We start from the raw sequence: 22,963 nt of genomic DNA, 5'->3' as shown, positions 1-22,963 counted from the left end.
CTGGCGCAGACTCGATGGGCTGAAGGGCCTTTTTCTGTGCTGTAGACCTCTGTCTCAAAGGTCAGGTCATTGATCCAGCTACAGGACAAACAGTTAAGGCTATTTAATGCTCTTCGATTTTATGGTGTTGCTGTTGGAAAGTTGAATCAACAGACTTGTTTTGTATTGCACTGAGTAAGACTAACATGCTCAACTGCAGGTGGCCACTATTGAATTAACTTTATTAACACCTCTCTCAGACAGGAAAGTAGGGAAAGGATTATAACAAAATGCTCAGTTATTACAAGATCCTACACCCCCTGCTTAAAAAATTGAGACATTATGTGCATCTACTACTTTACATTTTAATTACCCAGAATACAATATGGCTAAACCAGCATCAATACCTGAAATTTAACAAGTTGTTGTCCAACTTGATGCTGTGATCACAACTAAAACATATAACCAATAGTTCCAAAATAATTCACATGTGAAATTATTCTTCCCCTTTACACCAGGATGTATTTAATAAACATATCATTTGACAAGAAGTAAATAAAATAACTTAATTTGTCTTCCTTCTTGCGTAATGTCAATTAACCTACCTAGCTTCTTTGGTTATCTGGGTATCTTCTATTGCCATGAGCTTGACTCTGTTCTCTCACATATCTGACTGTGTCAAACCTGAACTTTGACTACCAGATCTAGTTAAAAATTGGGACTGTGACGGAAGACTCACCTTGGCCTACCAGTGGATTCTGAGATACTCACAAACTTTTAGTTTCTTTCTGAATTTCACTTGGAACTGTAGGGGGAATTTGGATTACAGGAGGTTCTCCCTTTGTCAGATTTCCTCTTTCAACCAAATCATCTTTTCTGACACTGATGGAATCTCTCTCCAATCTTCATTCAATATGTGAATGAACCCAGTCTCTTTACAACAACTCCAAAAATATATAAAACAAAAACAGAATTACCTGGAAAAACTCAGCAGGTCTGGCAGCATCAGCGGAGAAGAAAAGAGTTGACGTTTCGAGTCCTCATGATCCTTCAACAGAACTGAGTGAATATTAGGAGAGGGGTGAAATATAAGCTGGTTTAAGGTGGGGTGGGGTGGGGAGAAAGAAGTGGGGGGGATGGTGTGGTTGTAGGGACAAGCAAGCAGTGATAGGAGCAGATAGTCAAAAGATGTCAAAGACAAAGAAGTGTTGAAGGTGGTGATATTATCTAAATGAATGTGCTAATTAAGAATGGATGGCAGGGCACTCAAGGTACAGCTCTAGTGGGGGTGGGGTGGAAAGACTAGCAGGGCATACAACATTTAAAAATAATGGAAATAGGTGGGAAGAGAAAAAAATCTATGTAAATTATTGGAAAAAACAAAAGGAAGGGGGAAGAAACGGAAAGGGGGTGGGGATGGAGGAGGGAGTTCAAGATCTAAAGTTGTTGAATTCAATATTCAGTCCAGAAGGCTGTAAAGTGCCTAGTCGGAAGATGAGGTGCTGTTCCTCCAGTTTGCGTTGGGCTTCACTGGAACAATGCAGCAAGCCAAGGACAGACATGTGGGCAAGAGAGCAGGGTGGAGTGTTATAATGGCAAGCGACAGGGAGGTTTGGGTCTTTCTTGTAGACAGACTGCAGGTGTTCTGCAAAGCGGTCGCCCAGTTTACGTTTGGTCTCTCCAATGCAGAGATGACCACAATGGGAGCAACGAATGCAGTAGACTAAGTTGGGGGAAATGCAAGTGAAATGCTGCTTCACTTGAAAGGAGTGTTTGGGCCCTTGGACGGTGAGGAGAGAGGAAGTGAAAGGGCAGGTGTTGCATCTTTTGCGTGGGCATGGGGAGGTGCCATAGGAGGGGGTTGAGGAATAGGGGGTGATGGAAGAGTGGACCAGGGTGTCCCGGAGGGAACGATCCCTACGGAATGCCGAGGGGGGGTGAAGGGAAGATGTGTTTGGTGGTGGCATCATGCTGGAGTTGGCGGAAATGGTGAAGGATGATCCTTTGAATGCGGGTGGGGTGATAAGTGAGGACAAGGGGGACCCTATCATGTTTCTGGGAGGGAGGAGAAGGCGTGAGGGGAGGGCGGATGCACGGGAGATGTCCTGAGAGGTCCAAACCCAACATTGTCATCAGACCCGCTGACATGGGTGGTGCTGCTGTTGTCTGGCGCACTGACCTATCTCGCTGAGGCTGAGCGTCAACTCGCAGACACTTCCTCCTACCTCTCCCTGGACCATGACCTCACCACTGAACATCAAGCCATTCTTTCCAGGACTGTCACTGACCTCATCTCCTCTGGAGATCTTCCTGATAGTCGCCCAACTTCGGACGGCCCACTTCTACCTCCCACCCAAAATCCACAAACAGAACTGCCCCGGTAGACCAATCGTGTCAGCCTGTTCCTGCCCCACGGAACTCATTTCTTGTTATCTTGACTCCCTTCTCTCTCCCCTTGTCCAGTCTCTTCCCACCTACATCTGTGATTCCTCTGACACCTTACGTCACATCAACAATTTCCAGTTCCCTGGCCCCAACCGCCTCCTCTTCACCATGGACGTCCAATCCCTCTACACCTCCATCCCCCACCAGGATTGTCTGAGGGCCTTTAGCTTCTTCCTCGAACAGAGGCCCGAACAATCTCCATCCACCACTACTCTCCTCCGTCTGGCTGAACTTGTTCTCACACTGAACAATTTCTCCTTTAACTCCTCTCACTTCCTCCAAACAAAAGGTGTGGCTATGGGTACCTGCATGGGCCCCAGCTATGCCTGTCTCTTTATGGGGTATGTGGAACATTCCTTGTTCCAGTCCTACTCCAGCTCCCTCCCACAACTCTTTCTCCGGTACGTCAATGAAAACTTCGGTGCTGCTTCATGCTCTCGTTGGGACTTGGAAAAATTTATTAGTTTTGCTTCCAATCTCCACCCCTCCATCATTTTCACATGGTCCATCTCTGACACTTCCCTTCCTTGACCTCTCTGTCTCAATTTCTGGTGATAGACTGTCCACCAATATCCATTACAAACCCACCGACTCCCACAGCTACTTCGACTACAGCTCCTCACACCCCGCTTCTTGTAAGGACTCCATCCCATTCTCTCAGTTCCTTCACCTCTGTCGCATCTGTTCTGATGATGCTACCTTCAAAAATAGTTCCTCTGACATGTCCTCCTTCTTCCTTAACCGAGGTTTTCCACCAACAGTCGTTGACAGGGCCCTCAACCGTGTCCGACCCATCTCCCGCGCATCTGCCCTCACACCTTCTCCTCCCTCCCAGAAACATGATAGGGTCCCCCTTGTCCTCACTTATCACCCCACCAGCCTCCGCATTCAAAGGATCATCCGCTGCCATTTCCGCCAACTCCAGCATGATGCCACCACCAAACACATCTTCCTTTTACCACCAGCACCACCACCACCCCCCACCCCCCATGCCAACATGTCTGTCCTTGGCTTGCTGCATTGTTCCAATGAAGCCCAACGCAAACTGGAGGAACAACACCTCATCTTCCGACTAGGCACTTTACAGCCTTCTGGACTGAATATTGAATTCAACAACTTTAGATCTTGAACTCCCTCCTCCAAACTCAACCCCTTTCCGTTTCTTCCCCCTTCCTTTTGTTTTTTCCAATAATTTATATAGATTTTTCTCTTCCCACCTATTTCCATTATTTTTAAATCTTTTATGCTCTGCTAGTCTTTCCACCCCACCCCCACTAGAGCTGTACCTTGAGAGCCCTGCCATCCATTCTTAATTAGCACATTCGTTTAGATAATATCACCACCTTCAACACTTCTTTGTCTGTGATATCTTTTGATTATCTGCTCCTATCACTGCTTGCTTGTCCCTACAACCACACCACACCCCCCAACCACCACCCCCCCATGGAAATTACTACCTAGCTTGTCCCCGAGCAAGTACTTCTGCAAAGGCCTCTTTATAGACCAGTCTGCATACTTCTTTCTGCAGCAACATTCGATACTGGGTGGCATTAGTGTGCTGACTCCATTCTTCCTTAGGAATGTTTCAAACTCTTCTGGTGTAATCTGTGGGCTATTATCTGACATTGACACAAACATGTCTGGCAACGCATAAACTGAAAAACTATCTTTTCAAAACCTGTAGTGTTGCATTTAAACTCAACATTTATCTGTTTGTTATAGCTATTAACCAAAACAAGGTACACGTTCCCTTCCATTTCAAGTAAATCAATATATACTCGTGCCATGTTTTTCTTCTTTGACCATAGAAAGGAACCTTAGTTGGATATTTCTAATCCTGACACAAACTTCACAACTTTTCATCAACTCTTCAATATCTCGATCTGCCTTTGGATACCCAAATAGCTTCTTGCTACTGCTTTCATATGGACTATCCCTCTATCTAAGTTCCTCTCTCTAATCTCTCTGTAAACAGTGCAGTTAATGACTCTTAAACCCCATAGGAGACAGCTTTCATCTACACAGTTCATTTCTATGTATGAAATACTCCTGCAATTTCTCATCATATTCTTTAGGCTAACCAATCATGACAAAATAGAGTACTTTACTGACCACTACATCCTTGCGAGTTTCTTCACCAAATTGTCTGGCAGACACTGACATGTCATTTGTGTATCCACAGTAGCTCACAGGTAACTCTGTGCCTAGAAATAAATCAGTATTCACAGGAAAACTTGAAAAAATATTGCATTTGCTGACTTACGATATTTAAAATCATTCTGATGGATCATCAAAATCAGCACCCATCTCTGAAGCCATGCTGCCACTAGGGATGGTACCCCCTTCTTTGAACCAAATATTATTGCAAGGTCAGTTAATAAAGTGAACTTCCTACTGCATAAATATTTTAGGAACTTAGTAACACCGTCTATGATCACTAATGCCTCTTGTCCAATTTGAGTAATTTTGTTCAAACTTCATTGAAATGTACGTTTGTAAAGTATACACTACAGGCTTCTCCACACCGCTTACTATTATGACATTACCTAGGCCCAGTCATCTTCAGTTGTTTCATCGACGACCTTCCTTCCATAAGATCAGAAGTGGGGATGTTCACTGACGATTGCAGTGTTCAGCACCATTCACGACTCCTCAGCTACTGAAGCAGTCCATGTTCAAATGCAACAAGATCTGGACAATATCCAAGCTTGGGCTGACAAGTGGCAAGTAACAATCATGCTACACAAGTGCCAGGCAATGACCATCTCCAACAAGAGATAATCCAACCGTCACCCCTAGATGTTCAACAGCATTGCCATCACCAAATCCCTCACTAACTACATCCTGGGGGTTACCATTGAATAGAAACTGAACTAGCCATATAAATACTATGGCTAGAGAGGTCATAGGCTAGGAATCCTGTGGTGAGTAACTCACCTCCTGACTCCCCAAAGCCTGGCCATCATCTACAAGGCACAAATCAGGAGTGTGATGGGAATACTGTCCACTTGTCTAGATGAGTGCAGCTCCAACATGACTCAAAGCTCAAAGCTATTCAGGACAAAGCAGCCCACTTGATTGGCACCCTTTCCACAAACATTCACTCCCTTCACCACTGATACACAGTGGCAGCAGTGTGTACTAACTACAAGATGCACTGCAGGAACTGACCAAGGCTCCTTTGGCAGCACCTCCCAAACCCGTGACCGCTACCATCTAGGAGGACAAGGGTACCAGATACATGGAAACACCCTCAACTGGAAGTTCTCCTCCAAGCTACACACTATCCTGACTTGGAAATATATCACTATTCCTTCAGTGCTGAGTGAAACTCCTGGAACTCCCTCCCTAACAGCACTGTGGGTATACGTACACCACATGGACTGCAGCAGTTCAAAGCAACAGCTCACCACCACCTTCTCAAGGGCAATTAGGGTTGGGCAACAAATGCTGGCCTAGTCAACAACACCTACATCTCACGAATGAATACTTTAAAAAAGCACTACACCTAACCCCTGTGGCGAGGCATCATACACTATCAATTGCTTTTGGTATCATAGTGGGTCCAAACAGGATCGTTAGTTGGTGCCTTGATTTATTCAAATACTTTCTGACACTCCACAAGCCACTTCCAACCTATCCCATCTTTGAGCAGTTGACACATTGGAGCAAATATATTAACTAAATCAGAGATAAACTTAGAATAATACATTAACAATCCCCACGAATGCTCTAAGTTCTTCTTTGCTCTCAAGTCTCCAATTTCAAAATCCCCTTAATCTTGCCCTGCTTTACTTGTACCATCTTGTGGATGCTTTCACCATCTATTTGGCGATCCAAGTGTGTTACACTTGACACCATGAAGCAAACTTATGCTTTTTCGTGTTGATACCATACTATTGAAGTTGATCCAGAATTCCGTTCAACCTTATATTGTGCTCTTTACTTCTAATTAAGATGTCAGTTAAGCAGCAGCACACTCCTATTGGTTAGAAAACAAATCTTCACCAGTAGTAAGTGGGTAAGTCCCATTCTCAATCAGCTTATTTACCATTTAATAATCTCCACAAATCCAAATGAACCCATCTGCTTTCTGAACTACCACAATGGGTGCACACATGCACTGTTCTCCACTTCCTTAATTGCCCTTGTTCTTTCTAATCTTATCCAGCACTTTATTTATCACTTCTAACTGTGCATAAAGCACTGACCTAGCCTTGCAGAACGTCAGCTGGACATTGTTCTTTATCTTGATTTCGACCTTGCGTTAATTTAATTTGGTCCTCCATGCTCAAAGGCCGTCTTGTTCTCTCTTAACTCTTCCTTGATGGCAGGTGTACTCAAATTTATTTTTAGTAGGTATCAGTAAAAGTATTTTCTTAAGCCAATTCCTTCCCAATTGTTCCCTCCTACTACTACCAAAGGCAAAAAAAGGGTGGAATACGATAATACAACCTAACACTAACTTGACCTAACACTGGAATAACTAATTAGTTTCACACCAGTTTTACATGGGAGAATACAACTAAGGGACTCTTCTTGTACTCCTTCTGAAATAACAAGACAACTGCAGCTGTATCAGTAATGAAAGTATGCTGTGAATCTCAAGATTTTCATTTCTACTGTGGGTGCAGAAATTATATCTTCAGTCCTTTTACCCTCATCCTCTACCAGCTGGTTTACTTGCTCTCTAAGTGCAACTCTTGATCTGCTTGATATCATCAACTTCTGTTTCCACATCCATCATATGCATATTCAAGAACTCCCAGACTCCTGAACGAGCTTTCAATCTACCACAACCTCAACCTGGTGCATGGCCGCAACCTGGAGCTTTACCACAAACTGGAGCATTACTGTTCCCTCTACTCTTGCATACTGTCTGAACATGACAGGCTTTCACAGAGGCACGGCACTTTGACTGAAGTGGTGGCAACGGCAGCATCTAAATTCCTGACCGAGACTAAACTTGGCTGCTGTGGCCTGGATCTCACCAAAATCTGGTGGACTTCCCCTGCCGGCTCAGGGAAAGAACTCCCTTGTAACTCAATTCCCTCTTTCTGCCCTTTCTATGGCTGTGGCCTCACCACAGGTCTCCTTCCACATTATCTTGCTGCCTTTCCTCAAAAGCTTGGCCTGGATTTTACTGTTCTTTAGGTCTCCTAGAAACGTGCCTATAATATCGATATCTAAGTTTGCATCATACCCACACTGATGAAAGATTTCTTTTTTAAAACTTGAGAATATAATTTATAACAGTCTCACTCAGCAAATGCTTCCTTGAATGGAATGCAACTCAATTCAATCACATTCTTAATCGCACCAAAATACGAGTCAGAACCTCATTAATTTCCAGTACAGCTTGGTAATAGCATTACTGGGGTCTCGCAGGCAACGTTAGATACCGCCTCAAAAGCAACTGGCCCCATCATGGTGAGGAAAACATTTACTTCATCCTCATGTCCTATTTCATTAAACTTTCAGCCAAATGTTTATTTAACCTACATTTGTAATTACACTTGTCCTCTTGGGGTTGAAATCCCTACCGTCTACAAATATATCTTCAGTGCCGTTTTTTCCAATTGCGTACCATACTGACTCACTGTATACCTGAATATAATATGCAGACATGGAGTAATCTTACAAATCACTGAAACTTCAAAATCACCTTTAGAAGCTCCAAAAAAAAAAAAGCACGTCACAATATTCTTCAGTCCTTAACTTCTCAATGAAATGTAAAAAAAAATTCTATCCTTGTTGCCATTTTTCTATTGTAAGTTGCACTAAGGCTAACATGCTTAACTATAAGCAGGCATTATTGAACTAAAAAATAAAAACAAAAAACTGCGGATGCTGGAAATCCAAAACAAAAACAGAATTACCTGGAAAAACTCAGCAGGTCTGGCAGCATCGGCGGAGAAGAAAAGAGTTGACGTTTCGAGTCCTCATGACCCTTCAACAGAACTGTTCTGTTGAAGGGTCATGAGGACTCGAAACGGCAACTTTTTTCTTCTCCGCCGATGCTGCCAGACCTGCTGAGTTTTTCCAGGTAATTCTGTTTTTATTATTGAACTAACTTTATTAACTCTCTGAAAGAAAGGGCAGTATAACAAAATGCTGGGCCATTATTACAGTTTATGTCTGTGGCACTTACAAATCTACTTTTTAAATCAGTAGTCTTGATTAACTGTGAAAATAACTATTTGTTCTCCTTTTATACCAACTTGACTTCAAAAATGAAAAAGGAGGCATCGTTGAGGTACAGCGTTAACAAATTGAGGACTCAAATTCTTGAATTGTGAATCCTTACTTGGTCTTGGGATATTCAATTGTAAATTAAATGCTTTTCAAAGTTTAAAAAAAAAAATCAGTTTCTTTCTCCCAATGCAGTATTGCCAGGGGAAGTGTATCAAAACAAAAAAAAAAATCTGCATTAAAAGAACATGTAATATTTTGAAAAGTTGACCTTAATAGCCTCGAGCTTACAATAAATTCAGGGTTCTTCAGTGCAGCCTTAGCAAACGGAGTGCAGCTGAACTAACTGAGTGAAGACTTGGAGTTTGGTGAGGGGGGAAGGAGGTGTTTGTTTCCTCTTTCTATCCTTCTCACCCCAAAGGAATTGGTTCTTGCTCTACTACAGGGAAAGGAGCTAGCTGTTTGGTGAGTATCTGGTACGTGGGTAAGTTCTATTCTATTCTATTCCTAAGGTTTAAAATAGTACACAATTTATTGGTAAAGTTTAATCAAGTATATAAGAAAGCAACATTAAATAAGTGATTAATATAATTAAGTAATTTTTTTAAACACATTAACGATGGCAGGACAGGTGAAATGTCAAGGATGCAGCATGTGGGAACTTATGGATAACATTGCGATCCAGGACAAACACGTCTGCAGTAATTGTTTGTGGCTGAGGATATTCAGCTCAGTCATTGATTTGGAGGCTGAATTGCAGGTTCTGCAACATGAGAGTTACTTGGGTACTTTATACCAGGAGACAGTCACACCACTTAGGATAGGGTCTTCTGATTTGGTCAGAGGCCAGGTACAGGGGGTGTGACTGCGAGTGAGGCAGGCAGGGGTACCCAGAGGACAGGAGTGTGAGCCTCTGCAATTGTCCAACAGGCTTGTTTGGATGACAGTGGGAGCTGCAGGGTGGATGAGCAAACTGACCATGGTACAGGAAGCCATCCAAGTGGGCGGAGCAAAAAGGAATGTAGTGGTAGTAGGGGACAGTATAGTAAGGGGGATTGACACTGTTCTCTGTAGCAAAGAGTGAGAGTCCAGACAGCTTTGTTGCCTGCCTGATGCCAGGGTTCGGGACATCTGCTCAGGGCTGGAGAGATCCAGTGGTCTTGGTCCACATAGGTACCAACAACATATGCAGGATAAGGAAGGAGGCTCTGCACTATCAGTATAATGAGCTAGGCATCAAATTAAGAACATCAAAGGTAATAATTTTTGGATTATTACCTGAGCCACGTGCAAATTAGCATAGGACAAATAAGACTAGAGAAATGAATGAGTAGCTCAAAGACTAGTGTGGGAGAAGTGGGTTCCAGTTTGTGGGGCACTGGTACCAGTACTGGGGAAAGTGGGATCTGTACAGTTGGGGCGGTCTACACCCGAACAGTGCTGGAATTGGTGACCTCACGAGCCGCCTAACTAGGGAAGTAGAGGTTTTGAGCTGAATAAAATTGCAAACTCTAGTTACTTTCGAAGCTATTTTGCTTTAATTCATTTACCGTAGCTGCTCTCCACGGACTTCTTTATCACCTTATCCCTTCACAGGAGTGTGAACAAACTTTTGTCTGGCTGAAGCTTGAACTGTAGCTCCTGACCTTAGACTAATAGATGCATTGTGTGAATTCACCCTAGTAGCCTCAGCAGAAAACGCTTTAAAAAAAGTTAATAAAAAGGTACCAGGAGGAAATCCTGATTCAGCAGACAGCTAATGGAAAATTACCAAATATGAATTTACATTATATGCCATCTAATAGACAGGTGAAGGAAGAAATAAACTCTCAGAAAAAAAATCACCAAGTCCCAGACAGGGACTGGCAGGGTTAAGGTGGAGAAAAAGACCATTTCAATATAGTGACAGGATCCATATAGCCCTTTTCTGTAGTGTCAAAACAAACCTTTCACAATCACTTGTGTGACTGAGTGGTGAGGTAGCATTGGTACTGGTAGTCGGCTTTTAGTTGCGTGGTGGCATGAAAGCGTGCTCTCCAATTACGGTGAGCAACTGTATGACAACTCCTATTCTTTATTCTAAATGCCGACTGTTTTTGCATTGGCACCTCTCCCTCCACAAATATGATAGCATGCAATCATCTACTAAAGAACTCATTGTACTCTCAGACAAAAGATCTATCATCGTTCTCTCTCTCTCCTTTCTCTGCCTTGGCAACAATGCATTATTTTCTCAGGCAAAGGGGTTGGCAGGGGCATGTCCGGTATTCTTGAGCTCAGTGGCTACCCTAGGACAACATTACAAAAGAGTTTCCAACATTTCAATCTGACCCCCATTCTTAATATAAGGAAAAGAGTAGCAGCAGCTGGACCATTTCAAATCATAAAGGTAAACAGAATATCAGCAAAAAAAAGCTTCGCACCCCACCTACACTGCCATTGCAACTCCCCAGTGCCCCTTTATGCAGAAATTCCAGTGTAGCATTATCCTTTGCACAAAAAGAAACATGTTTAATGGTGTACACTTGACGTTAAAAAAAATCCATTATCCTAATGCAATTTCTTCAAAGCTTTCTCTATGTTCCCAGCAAAAGATTAAGAAGCATCCGTTCTCATTAATTACCTTTGGTTGTAGTTCTAATGTTATCTAACAAACGACCAAAAAATTGGGATTCTGTTGTTGGACCCTCATAAGTACTAGGCAAAACTGGGTTTGCACTATGTCTATTTATGTTTCAGGGTCTAAGGTATAATCAATCTTCCCACAAAAAATAAAGTGAGCCTGGGCATCACAACTATTTGTTTTTTGACTGGGGACAGAGGTGAAAGGAGAAATTGGCTAAGGGATGATACAATTTTCTTACTCTTCTCTCTACCATCCCCTACCCTCACTACTAACACACTTGTCACTTTACCCTGCCATCCCATTCACTCACCCATGAAAATCAACTTGCATTCAGTAAGCCGAGTTATCCATCCTCCGAAGTCCAGCCATTAATTTTGCCATGTTAATCCTGACGTTTTGAAACAATATATTACATATATCACTGCTGACAGCTGTCTACATTATATCAGTAATTACAGACACATTGTTTTTGTAAGTTATACATGCAGTGAAATCTAGAACGGGTCATGCAAAAACGTAGCCCAGCCTAAGTTGGCTGAGAAGACAGAAATGTACTAGTGTTTGATACATTAAGCTGCCTTTGTGCGATATGTTAACATAACTGCAAGTACATTCAGGACTCAAATTACCTCTGGATTCCCTTTCATCTCTCAATACTTCCCCTAAAAGGCAAAAAGCCTCACTTGTGCAGTTAAGCAACCATGCATAGCAACCAAGTTAAGAGTGTGAGAAACTAATAGAAAAGGCTTACACAAATGCAAGCAAAATCCTAGAGATTGGGACCGTTATATTAAAAAAAACAAAAAAGGGGTAAGTAGAAAGTAATGGGATCCCTGCCATTCTGATGTTCCCTATATTAAGAATGGAGGCCAATGCAAAAGATAAGGCTGTAGAATTTGCAACCCTCTTCAGCCAGAAGTTCCAAGTGGATGATCCATCTCAGCCTCTTCCCAAGGTCCCCAGCCAGTCTTCTGTTAATTCAATTCACTCCACGTGATAGCAAGAAAGAGCTGCAAAGGCTATGGACCCTGACAACATCCTAGAACTAGCCACGCCCCCCAGCAAAGCTATAACACAGGCGTTTACCTGTCAATGAGGAAAGTTGCCCATGTCTTGGTCACAAAAAGCAGAACAAATCCAATCCAGCCAATTACCACCCAATCCACAACAAAAATAAAAATACCTAGAAAAACTCAGCAGGTCTGGCAGCATCTGCGGATCTGCATCTGCTTTTGCCATCCAATCCACCATCGATCAGCAGCGAAGTGATGGGAAAAGTCATCCAAAGTTCTATGAAGTGCAACTTGCACAGCAACAACCTGCTCAATGCTGTTCAATTTGAGGTCTGCCAGGGCCACTCAGCTCTTGAGCTCATTACCTCCATCCAAACATGGGCAAAAGAGCTGAACTCCAGAGGTGAGGTGAGAGCGACTGCCCTTGACATCAAAGCAGCATTTTGACTGAATGTGACATTAAGGGAGCCCGAGCAAAATTTAGGTCAATGGGAACTGGGTGGGGGGATCATTCTCTACTAGTCAGAGTCATACCTAGCACACAGTTGGTTGTGTTTGTTGGGGGCCAATTATCTCAGTCCCAAGAGATTGCAGCAGGAGGTCCTCAAAGTAGTGTCCTAGGCCCAGCCATCTTCATCTTCTTCATGAACTTTCCTCCACAAGATTATAAGTGGAGATGTTCTCTGATGATTGTACAATGTTCAATTTCATCCACAACTCCTTAGATACTAAAGCAGCTGGTGTCCATATGCAGCAACATTCAGGCTTAGGCTGATTTGTGGCACGAATGTTACTTGACACTTAAATGCCAGGCAATAACCATCTCTAACAAGAAAAAAATCTAACCATCTCCCTTGATATTCAATTCCCTACTATTAACATACTGGGGGTGGGGGGGTTACCACTGGCCAGAAACTGAACTGGACCAGCCATATAAATGCTGTGGATACAAGAGCAGTTCAGAGTGAATTTTGTGGTGAATAACTCACCTATCTGCTCAAGGTTCGCCCACCAGCTACAAGGCACAAGTCAAGGCTGTTGCTTGACTAGTCACACTCACGGAAAAATAACTTACAGATAATGTCCCAAACACCACCATCACCATCCCTGGGTATGTCCTGCCCCATCAGCAGGACATGCCCAGCAGAGGTGGCAACACGGAGGGATACAGTCAGGATGGAGTTGCCCTGGGCGTCTTCAACATCAACTCCAGGCCCCATGAAGTCTCACGGCATCGGGTCAAACACAGGCAAGGGAACCTCCTGCTAATTACCACACACTGCCACCTCCTCAGCTGATGAATCACTGCACCTCCATGTTGAACACCACCTGGAGGAAGCACCAAGTGGCAAGGGCGCAGAATGCACTCTGGGTAGATAGCATCACCACAGACCGAGCTGGTTGAGTCCTAAAGGGGCATAGCTGCTAGACTGTGTCTGGGGCAGGTGGGGAGGAAACCAACAGGAAAAGCATACTTGACTTCATCCTCACCAACCTGCCTGCCGCAGATACATCTGTCCATGACAGCATCAGTAGAAGTGACATCACACAGTCCTTGTAGAGATGAAGTGCTGTCCTCCAACACGTTGTGGGGCACACTAACACCATGCTAAGTTGGATAGGTTTCGAACAGATCCACCAACTCAAGACTGGACATCTATGCTATGGGCCATCAGCAGCAGCATAGTACTCAACCACAATCTGTCACCTCATGGTCTGGCATATCCCCCAACCTACCATTATCACCAAGCCAGGGAGATCAACCCTGGCTTAAAGAAGAGTACAGAAGGGCATGCCTGGAGCAGCGAAAGGCTTACGTCAAAATGAGTTATCAACCTGAAGCTACAGCACAGGACTACTTGCATGCCAAACAGCATAAGCAGCAAGCGATAGACAGAGCTAAGTGATTCTACAATCAATTGATCAGTTCTAAGCTCTGGAGTACTGCCACATCCAGTCATGAATGGTGACGGACAATTGAACAACTCACTGGAGGAGGCAGCTCCACAAATATACCCATCCTCAATGATGGGGGAGCCCAGCATATTAGTGCAAAAGACAAGGCTGAAGCATTTGCAACAATCTTCAGCTCAAAGTGCCGAACCATCTCGGCCTCCTCCGGAGGTCCCCAGCATCACAGATGCCATCCTTCAGCCAATTTGATTCACTCCATGTAATATCAAGAAATGGCTAAAGGCACTGAATACTGCAAGGATGATAGGCCATGACAATATTCCAGCCATAGTACTGAGGACATGTGCTTCAGAACCTACCATGCCCCTAGCCAAGCTGTTCCAGTACAACAGTACCTGTTCCAGGTATGTCCTGTACAAAAAAAGGCAGGACAAACCAAACCTGGCCAATTACTGCCCCATCACTATTCTCAAATGATCAGTAAAGTGATGGAAGGGGGTCATCAACAATGCTATTGAGTGGTACTTGCTTAACAATAACGTGCTCACCGACTCTTAGTTTGGGTTCCGCCAGGGATACTAAGCTCCCGACCTCATTTCAACCTTGGTTCAAACATGGACAAACGAGCCATACTCCAGAGGTTGAGAGTGACCGTCCATGACGTTGAGGCATCATTTAGCCGAGTGTGACAGCAAGAAGCACCAGCAAAACTGCAGTCAATGGGAATCGGGGGAGAATTCTTTGCTGATTTGAGTCATACCTTGCAAAAAGGAAGATGGTTGTTGGAGGATAATAATTTCAGTTCGTGGATATCACTGCAGGAGTTCCTCAGGGTAGTGTCCTCAGCCCAACCATCTTCAGATGCTTCATCAATGACCTTCCTTCCATTATAAGGTCAGAAGTGGGGATGTTTGCTGATGATTGCACAATGTTCAACACCATTCGCGGTGACTCAGATACTGAAGCAGTCCATGTCCAAATACAGCAAGACCTGGACAATATCCAGGCTTGGGCTGACAAGTGGCAAGTAACATTCACGCCACACAAGTGCCGGGCAATGACCATCTGCAACAAGAGAGAATCTAACCATCGCCCCTTGATGTTCAATTGCATTACCACCATTGAATCCCCCATAATCAACATCCTGGGGAGTACCATTAACCAGAAACTGAAATGGACTAGCCTTATAAATACTGTGGCTACAAGAGCAGGTCAGAGGCTAGGAATCCTACATTGAGTAACTTGCCTCCTGACTCTCTAAAGCCTTCCCACCATCTATAAGGCACAAATCAGGAGTGTGATGAAATATTCTCCACTTGCCTGGATGAGTGCAGCTTCAACAACACTCAAGAAGTTTGACACCATCCTGCACAAATCAGCCCACTTCATTGGCACCATATTTATTCACTCTCTCCACCACCGAAGCACAGTAGCAGCAGCGTGTCCCTTCTAAAAGATATACTGCAAGGACTCACCAAGGCTCCTTAGACAGCAGCTCCCAGATCCACAACCACTACCATCGAGATGGAAAAGGGCAACAGATGGATTGGAACACCACTGCCTGGAAGCTCCTCTCCAATCCACTTCACCATCCTGGCTTGGAAATATATCACTGTTCCTCCACTGTCGCTGGGTCAAAATCCTGGAACTCCCTCCTTAATAGCACTGTGGGTGTACCTACACCACATGGACTGCAGCAGTTCAAGAAAACAGTTCACCACCACCTGCTCAAGGGCAATGAGGGATGGGCAATAAGTGTTGACCTAGCCAGTGATGTCCACATCCCATGAATGAATAAGAAAGAAAAACCCTTGTAAGAGTAAAGAAAAAGAGGAGTGCAGAAAGAAACTTTTAATATTGCACAGAATCAGTTTAAGATAAAATATTTAGTATTTGGAGTTGTGGGTCCATTAAGGATTCAGCAACAGGGGGTAGCAGAACTGTTAAAATACTGTAAAAACAGATACAAAGTGAAGTTGAAAAAATATCAGCAGCACAGAGGAACCTAAAAGTCATGGGGAGAAACATATTAGATTTAATGTAAATTTATTAACTGGTAGTGAAAATAACGTTACTTTTAATGGATAAATCTCCAGTGTCTGATACCTTTAAAATATCCTAGGGTAGAAACCACCAGGTGAGGAAATATCAGATTAAATTTGAAATTCAAGAGGCAACAATAGTGCCTTTCACTTTGGAAGGAAAAAACAAACGTCTCTCCACTAAAGAGAGGGGGAAAAACCAGAAAACTACAGGCCTGTCAGTATAATATCAGTTGCAGATAAGTTACTGGGAACTATCATGGACACCACCCGCTTGTGAGAAAATTGTGGCATAATGGTAATGTGACCGGGTTAGTAATCCAGAGACCTAGCTAATACCCTGAGGACACAGGTACACAGGTACATGCAAAAGGCAGGCATTCGGCCCTTTGAGCCCGCTGTGCCATTCAATAAGATCATGGCTGTTCTGGTTGTGGTGTCAACTCCACTTTCCTGTCTTGTCCCCAATAACCCTGGGCTAACTAACTCTGCCTTGGATAAATTCAATGACCCATCCTCCACTGCTTTTGGAGAAAGAGAATTCCACAGACTAATGGACCCTCAGAAAAATATTCTCCTCATCTAAGTCTTAAAAGGGAGGACTCTTATTTTGAAGCCATGTCCTCTAGTTCTACTCTTCCCCCACAAGAGCAAACATCCTCCCGCTCTCCACCATTGCTAGTCCCCTCAGAATCTTATGTTACAATGAGATCACCTCTTATTCTTCTAAACTCCCTGGGTATAGGCACAACCTGTTCAGCTTTTCTTCATAAGATAAGCCCTTCATCCCAGGAATGACTCGAGTGAACCTTCGCTGAACTGTTTCTAATGCGAATATATCCTTTTTGAAATAAGCAAACCAAAACTGTACAAAGTACTCTGGATGCTTTCTCATCAAGGCTCTGTACAGCTGCAGCAAAAGTTCCCTAATTTAATATTCCATTCCCCTTGCAATAATATCCAACATTCTATTTGCCTTGATCACTTGCTGTACCTGCATACTAACTTAAACAGAATTACCTGGAAAAACTCAGCAGGTCTGGCAGCATCGGCGGAGAAGAAAAGAGTTGATGTTTCGAGTCCTCATGACCCTTCGACAGGTCACGAGGACTCGAAACGTCAACTCTTTTCTTCTCCGCCGATGTTGCCAGACCTGCTGAGTTTTTGCAGGTAATTCTGTTTTTGTTTTGGATTTCCAGCATCCGCAGTTTTTTTTGTTTTTATATCTGCATACTAACTTGTCGTGATTCATGTGCCAGGGCACCCAGATCCCTTTGTACCACCAAGTTCTGCAATCTCTCTCCATTAAATAGCATACTGCTTTTCTATTCTTCATGCCAAAGTGGACAAGTTCACTTTTTCCCACATCTGCCAAATTTTTGCCCACTCACTTAGCCTATATCCCTTTGCAGGCTCTCTACCCCTTCTCAACAACTTACCTATCTTGGTGTCATTGGTAAATTTAGCTACCATACATTCAGTCCCTTCATCCAAATTTTTGATGTAGTTTGTAAATAATTGAGGCCCCAGCACTGATCCTTGTGGCACTCCACAAGTTACAAACTGAAAAAAATCCATTTATCCTACTCTCGGTATCCTCTCAGCTAACCCCAATCCTTTATCCATGCTAATCCCTGCATGGTTACCCCTGCACCATGCGTTCTTATTTTGTGTAGTAAACTTTGATGGGGCACCTTTGGAAATCCACATACACCATATCTAGGAGGTGCACCTTTATCAACCTTGCTTGTTACTTCCTCAAAGAACTCTAATCAATTAGTCAAACACTATTTCCCTTTCGCAAAACTACCTGACCCCATTATGACTTTTGTCATGAAGCTATTAATGTATATGATGTTAATGGAATTTTTAGAAAAATATAGTTTAATCTGTGTATGTTAATTTGATTAAAGCCAGTTAGTCTGGGTATTTTGATGTATAGCAGTTTTAAGACATAAACGGAGAAGTAAAGAGTACATTTGCATTTTGTTGAACAGAGCACTCATGAAGGGGAGTGAAATCTTGCACCTAGCTAGGAGACACCAAGCAATGTTTACATTACTAATAAAATTGGTACTATGAAAGAGGTTTTATTGTTAGAAGAGGTAGAGTTCAAAGGGCCTGGTGGGTATAACCTGAGAAGGGAGTTTGTGCAAAGCAGAGGAATGTCAGATCAAAGCCTGTAAACATACAACTTTCTGCAAAGGAACCAAAAATTGAAAACCTCATTTTGAATTTTTAAAGTGAAAATGCTTTGCCTGGTGTCTAGTTAAGTCTTTTAGTTATTGTTGCCTTAGTGGGAATTTGTTAAAAGTTATGATAGTAATTTGTAGCCATGTGTTTGTGTTGTAAACTAATTGTTGCAAGCTAATATATGTCTCATTCAGTTTGATATAAAAACCTCTCAAGAACTGGTGGTTTTATTCCTGAATTTAGAGCTGCAATTCAAAACATACCAATTAAAAATATAGGTTATGACACTTGACAATTCCCCAGACACTCTCGCTAGAGGAGAGACATTCACTTTAATTACTCTTTTCTATTTAAATACTTATAGGAACTCTTACTGTTTGTTTTTAGATTGCTAGATAGGTTTTCTCTCATTCTCTACTTTTTCCCCCTTTTTTATAAAAAGTCATTCTTTGCTGGTTCTTAAAATCCATCCAGTCTTCTGACCTACCACTAACCTTCATCAAACTACAGCGTTCCTTTCAATTTGACACTATTCTTATCTTATTTAGCCACTGGTGATGCATCCCTCTCAAAGAGTCTCTTTCAGGGTTTGAATCCCACATGGCAGCTGGTGGAATTTGAATTCAATTAATTAATAAATCAATTCAATTGATAGTAAAAATAATGCAACTTATTTCCTTTGATGTACAATCATTCCTTACAAGAGCTGCCCACCTAAATTCTTTATACCTCCAGTTATTTGAGAGCAGTTTGTGGCCTTCCAGGTCAACTAGGTCATACAGTGCTCACATGTTAATTATGCCATCCCATATTCTCAAGCTTATTAGCTCACAGCTGGAAAAGCAAATTCCAGAAAAAATTATCAACTGCAAGAGGTCACAGGAATTAAGGACAACTTAGCTGAGCAGTAACACTGCAAGCAGTAAATTCACATATGCTGATTATGCTAAAGTTCAATAGTATTTTGCATAATATTCAGCCCAAAGTTCATTGTTTATTCATCATGGTTAATAATTACATTTTAAATGACTTACCTCTATTTATTTTGGTAGATAAATCCAAGTATTTACTACTTTATGAAGAGCCTCTATTTGCCAACATTATAATTTGGTTATTCCATAATGGTCTACATTCTGACAGGTCATACCCAGTTCTGTAGCTTAAACAGCAGCAACATTACTACATTTAAGAAAGTGCCATTTCATTGGCTAAGTGCTCATGCAAAACAATTGTTACATTATTTGCCAGTTCCCATATTTTACAAGTACAAAACAAGCTGACGAAGCCTGCTTGTGCCTAATTCAAGAAACCAGGGATTCTGATCGATTATAGCAATGCACGGTTGCACTATAAATAACAATGCCATCACGATTTCTGTAAATTTGGGCTCCTAAATGTGAGAGATCATAGTAAAATATCCCATTTGAAGAGTAGGGGAGTTCTCCCTGTGCCATAGCCAACATTTATTCCTCAATCAACACCTGAAATAGATAATGTGGTCATTGTCACTTGTGAGATCATGCCGTGCGAAAATTGGCTACTGCGTTTCTTTTGACCCATGCTTCAGCAGTCCAAAGGGAGTTCCACAGCATTTCCGGTGACCAAAAGACAAAATTTACTGGATATTATCTTTGTAAGGCCTATGGGGAGAACCAATATAAAATGCTGACATAAACAGACAGATATCCAGGACAATGACAGAGGAAGAGTTAAGTAGGGTAAGCGAGTTATGCACACAGTTAAACATGAACGTTTTAAGTGTGGTATTTCAGATACTCAACTGTGTCTGAACTTGCGTTTTATGAATGGCTGCCAATGATATAGATCTGTGTGACATAGTAGTTTTAATAACCTAAGTTCCATCACCTCTGCTGTGAAAACAACCATATTTAGCAGTTTCCACAACAATAGCAGAAGCCAACTGACTGAGCAGTAGAAGCACATCTACACCCCTCCATGTAGGGTACCAGGAAAATGGTTGCTTCAGGAAGATTTCAAAGCCATCCAATCTTGTGTGCACACAGCTTCCAGACCTTCCTTATATGACCAATTACTGCGCATTCATTCCTAAAACATTAGAAGTTCATCCCTTCAGTTATGTCTTCCCCTCTGTAAAACATATAGGTGGGTTTTTTTTTACATGTACTGCACAAGTTGTCACATGAGTGTCAGCTTGTGCTGGACTGTAGCTCAAACCCACAGTTGCGTGACCATCAACTGAGCCAAAGTGACGATGCACCACTTAACAAGCCATAGAAATTAAAAAAGATAGGGGTTATAAAACATTAAAATAATCTGTCTCCATGGGCAAAAAAATCTCGATAATCCTGTACTCAGCTAAATTCTGTCATAGTAGCATTATTATACAAGAAATTTTTTAAACAGCAGGGACCGAAATATTTCCAGGTGGCGGGAAATAAAAATCCCATCAGGACCAGAAAACATTTGCTTATCCCAATTAAAACTAAGGTGTGCATTTGCTAAACCAATAATTCTGCTGTACGAATTGTTAAGATGCAACATAATTTACACTTGACAAGCGATGAGGTGAATCTTCAAATAGAAACAAAATTTAGCCAACAGTAGCATGCAATGGTGGCAGAATTATCCAGTTAGATTCACTCACACCTACCAGTAGCCAACTCATTACCAGCATTCTCTGAACCTGGAGAATGGTGCTACTGTGCCAAGGGAGGAAGAAGGGAAATACTTTGATTAGGGAAAACAGTTCATCACATCTGCCACTGAAGAGCAGTCATCTACAATAGCATTTGAATTCTTTAATAATCAGCCAAAATTTCAGAAAGTAGAAACGGATGGAAATTTGCTTGTTTATCCCTCTACCCCAGGTTTTCTCCTGGCTACACCAATAGCAACAACCCTCCAGTATGGCTCATCTTCCTTTCTTAGCCTAGACAGTACTATGTCGTTAGATGACTTCACAATGCTGATCATCAGTTGAGTGCAATCCTACACTTAGTTGGCAAATCAGATTGCAATCAGGAGCCCTGGATAATTTTTTTCCATCCATGTGCAAAGACATCAAGACTAAATGTTGCATCACAAGTGGAACGGACTACTTCAGCAAAGACCTTCCGGATACATATTGCTCAATGCCACACCAGGTGGTGCATATTTCTGCCGCATCAAGTGGAGTGGCTTTGCTACTACTTAAAAATCAGCATGTGCTGCATAGATTACAATCTTCTTTTAAAGCTGAACAGTCATATCAGCTTATTCTCAGGGTGAACAAAGTGAACCGGCTTAGAGTCCATCACTATTGCTAAGCAATGTCCAATTCAGTGACATAGCTTTCATGTGGAGGCAACAAAATAGATAAAATGGTATCCAAATGGCAGAATGCAATTAGTGTTTAACATAGGAAAATCGGAAATAAGAACAGGAGTAGGCCATTCGGCCTGTCGAGCCTACTCCGCCTTTCAACTAGATCCTGACTATCCATCTACTCTCCACCATCTTTCCATACTATCCCTATATCCCTTGACATGTTTAATATCTAGAAATCTTTTGATCTCTATCTTGAGTATACTCAATGACTGAGCCTCCATAGCCCTCCAGAGTAGAGAATTCCAAAGATTCACCACCTTCAATGAAAAAGTTACTTCTCATCTCAGTCCTAAATGGTGTGCCCTTATTCTGAGGCCGTACCCACTGGTTCTTTATGTACCCACCACACTGCTATCACCCATCCACCACTGCCCCCTCCTTCCCCAAAGCCAGGGGAGACATCCTACCTACATCTACTCTGTCAAGCCCTGTAAGAATTGTCTATGTTTCAATGAGATCACCTCTTATTCTTCTAAACTCTAGAGAATATAGACCCGTACCACGTGCATACGTGTGCTCAATTCCTTCTTGGATCGCAATTACTGAATATTTCAAGACAAATTTACAACGATATTTAAAAGAGAACTTTGTGAATGAATGGAATACGCAACTCTTCTCCCTCTGCCTTCTATATTCTGCCCAATTGGGAAGCTATGAAACCTGAAATTATGCAGTGGTAAAGTAACCTCTAGAGCCGGAAATCATAGTTAAGCTGCGAAAACAAAATGATCAAATTCCTTTTAAGCAAAAGTCACTTTGATTAAACTGACATGATATTACCCGTGACAGTTAACGGCTGTGTGGGTGCATTAAAAAATATGACTAGTAACTAAAATGCAACATCTTGACAATAAAGTGTGAGGGGAAAATCTATAACAAATCATCCTTTGAGCAGAAGTCTGCATCCAAAGAAATAATAGAAGACAAATCTTGGCTTTGAAGCAATTCTTTCAGCAGATTTTTCTACTATTCCAGAAAGGCAGATGGGCGGTTATTTTGATCGCTGCAACAGACTTGCCATAAACTGATAGCAGAGCCTTTTTCCACTCAGTGGTTTGTTTAATCTCAAAACTTAATTCAAAATAAAATAGGATTGCTGTCTCACTCCCATTAAGTTTAATCTCAACTCATTTAATAATTAAAAGCTCCGTATTTCTGATAACCTGAACAAGTGCCCAACATTAACCGCTCAGTTCCCCTGTGAAACTAAA

General features: G+C 42.3%; 1 protein-coding gene across 7 annotated transcripts in view; it reads right to left on the bottom strand.

Annotated features, from left to right (window-relative positions):
- dlg1b (discs large MAGUK scaffold protein 1b) overlaps positions 1 to 22,963 on the bottom strand; it is a 386,920-nt gene that overhangs the window by 316,251 nt on the left and 47,706 nt on the right. The window contains exon 1 of one of the 7 annotated variants that reach the window (XM_041206075.1): positions 4,537 to 4,615. The exons of the other annotated variants lie outside the window; for them this stretch is intronic. Within the exon in view, the coding sequence (XP_041062009.1) occupies positions 4,537 to 4,587 (51 nt within the window). The 5' untranslated portion in view covers positions 4,588 to 4,615. Of the gene's footprint in view, positions 1 to 4,536; positions 4,616 to 22,963 lie in introns of those variants that run through there. 7 annotated transcript variants of the gene reach the window in all.

The sequence above is a fragment of the Carcharodon carcharias genome, chromosome 2 (genome assembly GCF_017639515.1).
Source record: "Carcharodon carcharias isolate sCarCar2 chromosome 2, sCarCar2.pri, whole genome shotgun sequence".
Lineage (NCBI taxonomy): Eukaryota > Metazoa > Chordata > Chondrichthyes > Lamniformes > Lamnidae > Carcharodon > Carcharodon carcharias.
The sequence above is the reverse complement of the archived record's forward strand: the minus strand, read 5'-3'. Positions and strand labels throughout refer to the sequence as shown.